Source organism: Anguilla anguilla, chromosome 9 (genome assembly GCF_013347855.1).
Source record: "Anguilla anguilla isolate fAngAng1 chromosome 9, fAngAng1.pri, whole genome shotgun sequence".
Taxonomy (NCBI): Eukaryota; Metazoa; Chordata; class Actinopteri; order Anguilliformes; family Anguillidae; genus Anguilla; species Anguilla anguilla.
In genome coordinates this window covers 54,891,552-54,901,551 of record NC_049209.1, presented here as the reverse complement: position 1 = coordinate 54,901,551, position 10,000 = coordinate 54,891,552, and the positions used below count along the sequence as shown (strand labels likewise).

The following is a 10,000-nucleotide window of genomic DNA, read 5'->3' as shown; positions in this document are numbered from 1 at the left end:
GCCATGAGAAGGGTACAGGGTGATATGGCTGCTTAGCTTCAGCAGTTAGCCATGAGAAGGGTACAGGGTGGTATAGCTGCTTAGCTTCAGCAGTTAGCCATGAGAAGGGTACAGAGTGATATGGCTGCTTAGCTTCAGCAGTTAGCCATGAGAAGGGTATAGGGTGATATGGCTGCTTAGCTTCAGCAGTTAGCCATGAGAAGGGTACAGGGTGGTATGGCTGCTTAGCTTCTGCAGTTAGCCATGAGAAGGGTACAGGGTGGTATGGCTGCTTAGCTTCAGCAGTTGGCTATGAGAAGGGTACAGGGTGGTATGGCTGCTTAGCTTCAGCAGTTATCCATGAGAAGGGTATAGGGTGATATGGCTGCTTAGCTTCAGCAGTTAGCCATGAGAAGGGTACAGGGTGATATGGCTGCTTAGCTTCAGCAGTTAGCCATGAGAAGGGTACAGGGTGGTATAGCTGCTTAGCTTCAGCAGTTAGCCATGAGAAGGGTACAGAGTGATATGGCTGCTTAGCTTCAGCAGTTAGCCATGAGAAGGGTACAGGGTGGTGTGGCTGCTTAGCTTCTGCAGTTAGCCATGAGAAGGGTACAGGGTGGTGTGGCTGCTTAGCTTCAGCAGTTAGCCATGAGAAGGGTACAGGGTGGTGTGGCTGCTGGCAAATGGGACTGCTGATGACAATGATGGTGATGATGGTGGTGGTAATGATGATGATGGTAATTATGGTGATGAAGATGATGATGTTGGTGGTGATGATGATAATGATGGTGTTGAAAAGGATGATGATGAGGGTGGTGTGTTGGGGGTGATGATGGTGATGATGATAGTGATGATGACGGTGGTGTGTTGGGGTGGTGGTGATGACGGTGATGAAGATGATGATGATGGTGGTGTGTTGGGGTGGTGATGATGATGATGGTGATGATGATGGTGGTGTGTTGGTGTGGTGGAGATGACAGTGATGATGATGATGATGATGGTGGTGTGTTGGTGTGGTGGAGATTACAGTGATGATGATGATGATGATGGTGATGACGACGCTGGTGTGTTGGGGTGGTGGTTTTTGTATTAGGATGAAACAGAACATCTTGGAGCTGGAGGAGAAAGGATTGTATTGTCTTTGCTTGTTGTCTTGTTTTTGTCTTGCTTTTATCTTGTGTTGTGTTAAGTGTTATACTAGAGGACCGCAATGGAAATAAGCCTTCGGGCTTTATTGTGTTTTCATCCTCAGTGATTTTTAATGTATGTAATGACTGCAGTGCAGTGTTATATGTGTTTTTTAATCATTAAATAAATTCATTCATTCATTCATTCAGTGCCAGTTTGTGGCCTTATGTCTGTGAAAAGCAGGATGAATAAAGGAAGTATAGAGAGGAGGTGAGTGGAGTGAAGGATGGGAGGAAAATAAGACAAATCTGAAGTAATGGGGAATGAGAGATGTATTGATTTGATGTCTCTCATTCTCTCCCCCCTCTCTTCTCCCTGCCCCCCTCCCTCTCTCTCTCTCTCTCCCTGCCCCCCCCTCTCTCTCTCTCTCCCTGCCCCCCCCCTCGCTCTCTCTCTCTCCCTGCCCCCCTCCCTCTCTCTCTCTCTCTCCCTGCCCCCCTCTCTCTCTCTCATATCACACATTGATTATCTGCTCCCAGGGACCAGAGCCTCGTCAACAGCTTAATCAAAGCTGGATCCACAGTCGTCTGAGTTCACTCTACAGTAATGAGGACAGTCTGTGATAACGCATTGTGCCTGTGAGGAGTCGCGTTGGCTGGATGTACTCCCTCGTAGTGTTGATTAGACTGGGATGTACACCCTGTAGTGTTGATTAGACTGGGATGTACACCCTGTAGTGTTGATTAGACTGGGATGTACACCCTCATTGTGTTGATTAGACTGGGATGTACACCCTTGTAGTGTTGATTATACTGGGATGTACACCCTGTAGTGTTGATTAGACTGGGATGTACACCCTCATTGTGTTGATTAGACTGGGATGTACACCCTCATTGTGTTGATTAGACTGGGATGTACACCCTCATTGTGTTGATTATACTGGGATGTACACCCTGTAGTGTTGATTATACTGGGATGTACACCCTGTAGTGTTGATTAGACTGGGATGTACACCCTCATTGTGTTGATTAGACTGGGATGTACACCCTGTAGTGTTGATTATACTGGGATGTACACCCTTGTAGTGTTGATTAGACTGGGATGTACACCCTCATTGTGTTGATTAGACTGGGATGTACACCCTTGTAGTGTTGATTAGACTGGGATGTACACCTTAGTGTGTGTGTCTGTGTGTTTGGAAGAGAGAGAGAGAGAGAGAGAGAGGCTGAAATGAAGAGAGAGGGGCATTGATGGATAGAGGAGGAAGGAGAGTAGGCAAGTGATGGAGGGAATGGTGGAGGGAGAGATTAGATCATCACAAAGCTAGAGAGAGGGTGATGAGGTGTAAATATGTGGGTGTGTGTCATTAAATTAACATGTGCCTCATCTACTGACTGGATTAATTAAGCCACAGAACTACTGGAGGATTTCTAATACATCCCTTTTTCTCTTTCTATCTCTTTCTGTCTGTCCCTCTCTTCCTCATTCTCCCTCTCTCTCGCTCCCTCTCTAACTCTGTACCTCTGCATGTACCAGATATATATATTTAATTTACAAGCTGGGTAAAATATATTCTGTTGATGACCTGCAAAAGAGAGGGTGGGAGAAAGAGAGGGGGGAAAGAGAGAGAGAGAGGAGGGGAAAACAGAAAGAGACAGAGGAAGGAGTGCATAGTGTAGCACCAAGCTCACTGGAACAAAGAGAGGTCCTTATTCTGACTGAGCAGTGTAACACTTACACACACACACTGAGGGAGAGGGACACGCACACACACACACTCAAAGAGGAACACACACCACAGCACACACACACACAGACACACACACGCAGAGGGAGAGGGACGCGCGCACACACACACTCAAAGAGGAACACACACCACAGCACACACACTAGAGCAGGGGAAACAGCTGGAGAGAACAGAGAGAGGAAGGAACAGAGGTAGCAGGAAAAAACAGAGAGACTGAGAGATAGAAAAAGAGAACCCAGAGACCAAGAGATAGAGGGAACAGCGAGAGTAAGAGATAGAGGGAGGGAAGAGTGTGAGAAATAGAGTGCGGGAACAGAGTGAGAAAGAGATAGAGGGAGGGAAAAGAAGAAAGAGGCTGCAGAGATGGGCATTGTTATGGGGACTTTTTCCATGCAGACAAAGCAAGTGAACTATCGCAAAGGTAGGAGCCATGTTCCTGCTCTTATAAACATGTGTGTGTGTGTGTGTGTGTGTGTGCGTGTGTGCGTGTGTGCGTGTGTGCGTGTGTGCGTGTGTGCGTGTGTGCGTGTGTGCGTTTGTGCGTTTGTGCGTGTGTGCGTGTGTGCGTGTGTGCGTGCGCATGTCTATGTGTGTGTTTATGCATGTGTGTGCTTGTGTGTGCTTGTGTGTACCTTTTCTCAACACTACAATAACAGTGTCCTACCTTGGAATTGAACTTGCAACCTTTTGGTTATATGTTCCTTAGTCATTACTGCCGCCCACATGTTTTTATATGTATGTGAGTGAGTGTAAACAAGCTTGTGTGTGCTTATATGTGAGTGTGTGCAAACAAGCTTGTGTGTGTTTATGTGTGAGTGAGTGTAAACAAGCTTGTGTGTGTATCTAAGTGAGTGTAAACAAGCTTGTGTGTGTTTATGTGTATGCAAGTGTGTGTAAACAAGCTTGTGTGTTTATATTAATGTGAATGTGCTTTGTGATATTTTTATTTGCATATAGTATGCATGTGTTATGAGATTAGGTGCATTTGTTTGTAGGTAGATATTGTAGCAGTGATTGTGTGTGGATGTGTCTCAGAGAGTGTTTGAGTGTGTGTGTTTGTGTGACTGAAAGAGAGAGCTGTGTATTGTACTGTGATTATATTGTGTGTGTTTGTGTGAGACAGAAACCATGTGTGTGAGAGAATGTTCTGAGAGAGTAGTGTACTGTACTATGTGCTTATAATGCTTGTTTGTGTCTGCTGTGTGTGTGTGTGTGTGAGAGAGAGAGAGAGAGAGAGAGAGAGTGAGTGATAAATAAATCATTTTGAATTTGAATTTGAATTTGAGTGAAAGTTTCTGCTGTATTGTGTGCTCACAATGCCGTGTGTGTGTTTGTGCATGTATGTGTGTGTGCTCATGATGATGTGTGTGTGTGTGTGTGTGTGCGATGTGTGTGCTAGGCTTGGGCGATGTGTGTGCTAGGGTTGGGCGATGTGTGTGCTAGGGTTGGGCGATGTGTGTGTGTGTGTGTGTGTGCGATGTGTGTCCTAGGGTTGGGTGATGTGTGTGCTAGGGTTTGGCGATGTGTGTGCTAGGGTTGGGCGATGTGTGTGCTAGGGTTGGGCGATGTGTGTGCTAGGGTTGGGCGATGTGTGTGCTAGGGTTTGGCGATGTGTGTGCTAGGGTTGGGCGATGTGTGTGCTAGGGTTGGGCGATGTGTGTCCTAGGGTTGGGTGATGTGTGTGCTAGGGTTTGGCGATGTGTGTGCTAGGGTTGGGTGATGTGTGTGCTAGGGTTTGGCGATGTGTGTGCTAGGGTTGGGCGATGTGTGTGCTAGGGTTGGGCGATGTGTGTGCTAGGGTTGGGCGATGTGTGTGCTAGGGTTGGGCGATGTGTGTGCTAGGGTTGGGCGATGTGTGTCCTAGGGTTTGGCGATGTGTGTGCTAGGCTTGGGCGATGTGTGTCCTAGGGTTTGGCGATGTGTGTCCTAGGGTTTGACGATGTGTGTCCTAGGGTTGGGCGATGTGTGTCCTAGGGTTGGGCGGCTGGATGAATACATCATATATTCAGCGACCAGTGGCCAGTATAAACCACTCTCTGTGTGTGTCTCTGTCGGTCGGTCTGCTTGCGCAAAATGCTGAAGCTGAACTACGTGTGCGCAAACTCACAGTATTGACACTACTGATTGGGTGAGATGCCGCTATCTAATCTACATACTGTGTACCTACTGGTATGTTTTTATGTTCCTTGGTACCTTTTTGCATTTGAAGGAGACGACAAAGAGAAAGACGACACAGCTTTGCTGGAGGGACAGTGGGAACATGACCTGGAATTAATCATTTGAATTTTTAATCGGAACGTTGCGACCTCTACAGCTGATTGCAGCTTTTCACCAATTAATAGTACCTTTTTTTTTTTTTTTTTTTAAACCTAAAAAATTAACCAGGTGACTAAGCAGAGGACTTACTTTCAAATCATGTCTGACATCTGTTCAGCCTGTCTCTGCTACACTCACTGAAACCCATTAGTGGTAACGACCTCAAGGTGATGCATTTTGTTTAATTGAGGAAGAACAGCCATATTGTTTCAGCAAAGAATGATGAGTAAATATAGACCACCGATGAGCAGAAGGGAGATTTATTCTGAATAGTGTTCCAGAGGAGAGCTGTGATCCGTCTCCTTCTTCCTGAGCCAGCAGCAGGGACCGTAATTGGGCTTGTAAATAGTTCAGGGATTTGGACATTCCAAATTTGGGTGGGATTTACTTCACTCTAGTGTGTTTCTTTTGCACCTCTGCACCTTGAACTGATGCACTTGTTGTACGTCGCTCTGGATAAGAGCGTCTGCTAAATGCCTGTAATGTAATGTAATGTAATGTAATTAAGCCAAATTTTAAAAATAACACATTTAAACATAGGCCATGGGGAGCCACACCCTGTGGAATGAAGGAGACAGGGTGAGTGATAGGAATGTGAGCTGTGATGGTGTGAGTGTGTCCGTTAATTTGTAAGTGAATGTTCATTTGTAAGTCAGTGAATGAGTGGTAGAAAGGGTGAGCAATGTCCCTACAAACCACTGATCCTTCTGAGCAATGTCCCTATAAACCACTGATCCTTCTGAGCAATGTCCCTATAAACCACTGATCCTTCTGAGCAATGTCCCTATAAACCACTGATCCGTCTGAGCAATGTCCCTATAAACCACTGATCCTTCTGAGCAATGTCCCTATAAACCACTGATCCTTCTGAGCAATGTCCCTATAAACCACTGATCCGTCTGAGCAATGTCCCTATAAACCACTGATCCGTCTGAGCAATGTCCCTATAAACCACTGATCCGTCTGAGCAATGTCCCTATAAACCACTACCCTTTCACTGATCCTATAAGCTGCTGATTGTCCTGAACCTGCTCTCAATCTCCCTGTGAGATTAACAGGCTTGTAGATTAACATAAGAATCGCTCATTTGCAAGCGATAGAATTTAACTGGATTGCATGGTGTGATGCACGGTGTTCCCTTTCCTTGTTTTGCATCAAGGAATTTCACTGCAACACAGGGCTTGGTTCACGTTCACTTGCTACTGATCATAACTAATAACCTCTCTCTACTACCACTATAATGGGCCACCACAATAGGAGTTGAGAAACATTTTTCTGAAGTTTCTGTGTGAAACACAGAATTGATTCTGCAGAAGATTCAGCTTTGCAACCACCAATTTATTCAGAACTATCAATCAATCAATCAATCAAATTTTATTTGTATAGCGTATTTTACAGCAGTTGTCACAATACGCTTTACAGACAACCCTGGCCTAAACCCCCACAGGAGCAAGCCTAAGGCAACAGTGGCAAGGAAAATCTCCCTGTGGCAGATGGGAAGAAACCTTGGAAGGAACCAGGCTCAAGGGGGAAACCCATCCTCCTCTGGTCAGCTCAGGGTGCCGACTGGTGACCAACATGTCAGTCAGTTTTACAGGGTTTATGATGTGGCTCAGATGATGGGTGGGGCCAGGTGGCGGTGATGGGGAACAGCAGGTGGCGACAGATGTGGGCAGGGTGGAGGCAATGACGAAAGAGGGGCTGGACCGCAGTGGTGGGGGAGACCAGACGACAGCACTCTCGAAGGTTGGGGCAAGAGCCCTGCCGACAGTGTGGGGAAGAGGGTAGAAACGGCAATTAGGGAATTTTCAATATAGCAGACAGTGGGTAAAGTAGCAGGAGTATGTATTGGGGGGACCCCGCCAGGAGTAATATATGGCTGCATAGCAACTAGGACAGGGATGGAGATCCCATGCAGTCATGAGGGGTGGACAACCATACCCGCCTATCAAGAGCCAGCCCATGTAAACTACACTCCTGTGATTCTGAAATTATACCATAATTGTGTGTTTGTGTGTGTGTGTGTAATGAGTGTGTATCCAAGTATGTGGGTACGTGTGTGTGTGTGTGTGCAAATGTACATATATGTAATGAGTGTGTATGCAAGCATGTATGTGTGTGTTCATATGTACCTACGTGTGTGTATGCAAGTGTGCGTGTATGTGCGTGTATGTATGTGTGTGTGCACATGCACATTTGTGTATGTATGTGTAATGAGTGTGTGTATAAATGTGTCTGTAATAACTGAGTACATTGTGTGTGTGTGCGTGCGTGCGTGCGTGCGTGCGTGCGTGCGTGCGTGCGTGCGTGCGAGTGCGTGAGTGCGTGTGTGTGTGCGTGCGTGTGTGTGCGCGTGTGTGTGTGTGCATGTGTGTGCGTGCGTGCGTGTGTGCGTGTGTGTGTGTGTGTGCGTGTGTGTGTGCGCGTGCGTGCGTGCGTGCATGTGTGCGCGTGTGTGTGTGTGTGCATGTGTGTGTGCATGTGTGTGTGCGTGCATGCGTGCGTGTGTGTGTGCGTGTGTTTGTTTACTGTATGTGTTTGAAGTGGGCACCAATGTAATTATGGGCAGTGTCCATGGACAGGTAACTCATGGAGTCCCAGCATGTATTTAATTACAGAAGCTCTCCCCTGAGAGAGAAGCACAGTTTGACAGTCTGCAGTGGACGTGTTGGTCTGGAAGCTAATTAGCACCAGGAACTCTAATTGATTTAAATCCAGGATTATATTAAATTTACCCATAATGGGCAAACTGTTGATCTTTCAATATATCACTGAACACATAGCTACTGAGTACACTGCACTTGGTGGAGGTTCTGTTCTCTCTGTGATGGAGGTTCTGTTCTCTTTGTGATGGAGGTTCTGTTCTCTCTGTGATAGAGGATTATGTGTGGCTCAGTGTGTATCATGTCAGAGAAAGAGAAGGAAAGGCTGAGGATAGGATGGGAAGAGTGAGTGAGGAATGAGGAAGATAGGCAGAGGAAGGACTGATACAGAGTTATTCCCAATTATTCATGGTTTGATTTCTAATTAAAATTCTCATTTCTCTGGCCCCTCATAAGCCCTCTTGAGCATATGATACATCCCACTCAAAGCACTAAGCTTCCTTATGACACTAAGAGCAGCTGACTCACCCACAGCACTGAACTCACAGCTAAATGTTCTGACAGGTTTAAACCCCGGTAGCAGGAGGCAGACTAAAACACAGTGTAACAGTATTTAGGGCATCTCTGCTAACATCCAAACTCAGCTCCACTACAGCACGGCTGAATGCACTCAGTATTACCACAGCAATGTGAATCAGAACAGCACCCCCTCCCCCCTCCCTGTGCGTCTTTCCCAGTCTCTTTCAAATTCAAATAAGCTTTATTGACATAACAAGGGTAAACGCACATTGTCAAAGCACGTGCGGCCACAATAAACACATGAACAGCAGATGAGCAATAACAAACTGGACCAGAGTGATCATGCACAGTAATGAAAGAAATAAAAATAAAACAATAAGGGCATAAAACTGAACCATAAAAGGTCTTTATTTCTCTCTCTCTCTCTCTCTCTCTCTGGTCTGATAGGTTTGTGTCATTTCAGACAGAGAGAGGAGGGTTATATTTTAGGCTGATTTTTTGTTTTTGTTCTCTTTTCCTCTTTAATGTTCCTTGTAAAGTCAGAGCCTCTTTCTCAGTTTGATTATAATTGGTTTTATTGTTCTGGGAAGAAGACCTGTGCTTCAAAGCACATGTGGAAATCACAAACAAGAAAGTGAAACGAGAAAAAATAACAGACAGAAAACAGAACAATAGTTTTTCGATACAGCAGAAAACTCTTGTTTGTTTGTTTGTTGTTGTTTCATCACTTACTGTTCCCAGACTGTGGCAAATGGCACCACACTGTTATGCCAAAACCACACACCCACCTCCTCCTCCGTCCCTGGAGGAACGCCAGCATCTCCACCTCCTCTTTCTCTCTTCCACCACTGAAGGAAGCAAGGAAGGAATTTTACCAAAAAAGATCAAAAGAGGGACAGTGTGAGAGAAAGAGAGAGAGAGAGAGAGATTAACCCAGCCCTGCTCTGTTTCTGAGATTAACCCAGCCATGCTCTGTTTCTGAGATTAACCCAGCCATGCTCTGTTTTTTAAATTAACCCAGCCTTGCTCTGTTTCTGAGATTAACCCAGCCCTGCCCTGTTTCTGAAATTAACCCAGCCCTGCTCTGTTTCTGAGATTAACTCAACCCTGCTCTGTTTCTGATATTAACTCAACCCTGTCCTGTTTCTGAGATTAACCCAGCCCTGCTCTGTTTCTGAGATTAACCCAGCTCTGCTCTGTTTCTGAGACTAACCCACCCCTGTCCCAGTTCTCAGATTAAACCATCCTTATTCTGTTTCTGAGATTAACCCGACCCTGTCATGTTTCTGAGATGAACCCAGTTCTGCTCTGTCTGAGATTAACCCAGCTCTGCTCTGTTTCTCTGATTAACCCAACCCTGTTTTGTTTCTGAGATTAACCCAGCCCTGCTCTGTTTCTGAGAATAACCCAGCCCTGCTCTGTTTCTGAGAATAACCCAGCCCTGCTCTGTTTCTGAGAATAACCCAGCCCTGCTCTGTTTCTGAGAGTATCCCAGCCCTGCTCTGTTTCTGAGAGTATCCCAGCCCTGCTCTGTTTCTGAGAATAACCCAGCCCTGCTCTGTTTCTGAGAATAACCCAGCCCTGCTCTGTTTCTGAGAATAACCCAGCCCCGCTCTGTTTCTGAAATTAACTGTGTTTTTGTCTGTCTTTGAGAGCAGGCTGGTGTGTTGCCGTTTTTTGATAGCAGGTTGGTGTTTTTGTCGTTCTT

General features: G+C 45.9%; 1 protein-coding gene across 2 annotated transcripts in view; it reads left to right on the top strand.

Moving 5' to 3' along the window:
• Nucleotides 1–10,000, top strand: part of kcnip1b (Kv channel interacting protein 1 b) — a 33,144-nt gene that overhangs the window by 7,943 nt on the left and 15,201 nt on the right. Inside the window, exon 1 of one of the 2 annotated variants that reach the window (XM_035435279.1) lies at nt 3,070–3,275. The exons of the other annotated variant lie outside the window; for it this stretch is intronic. Within the exon in view, the coding sequence (XP_035291170.1) occupies nt 3,218–3,275 (58 nt within the window). The 5' untranslated portion in view covers nt 3,070–3,217. Of the gene's footprint in view, nt 1–3,069; nt 3,276–10,000 lie in introns of those variants that run through there. 2 annotated transcript variants of the gene reach the window in all.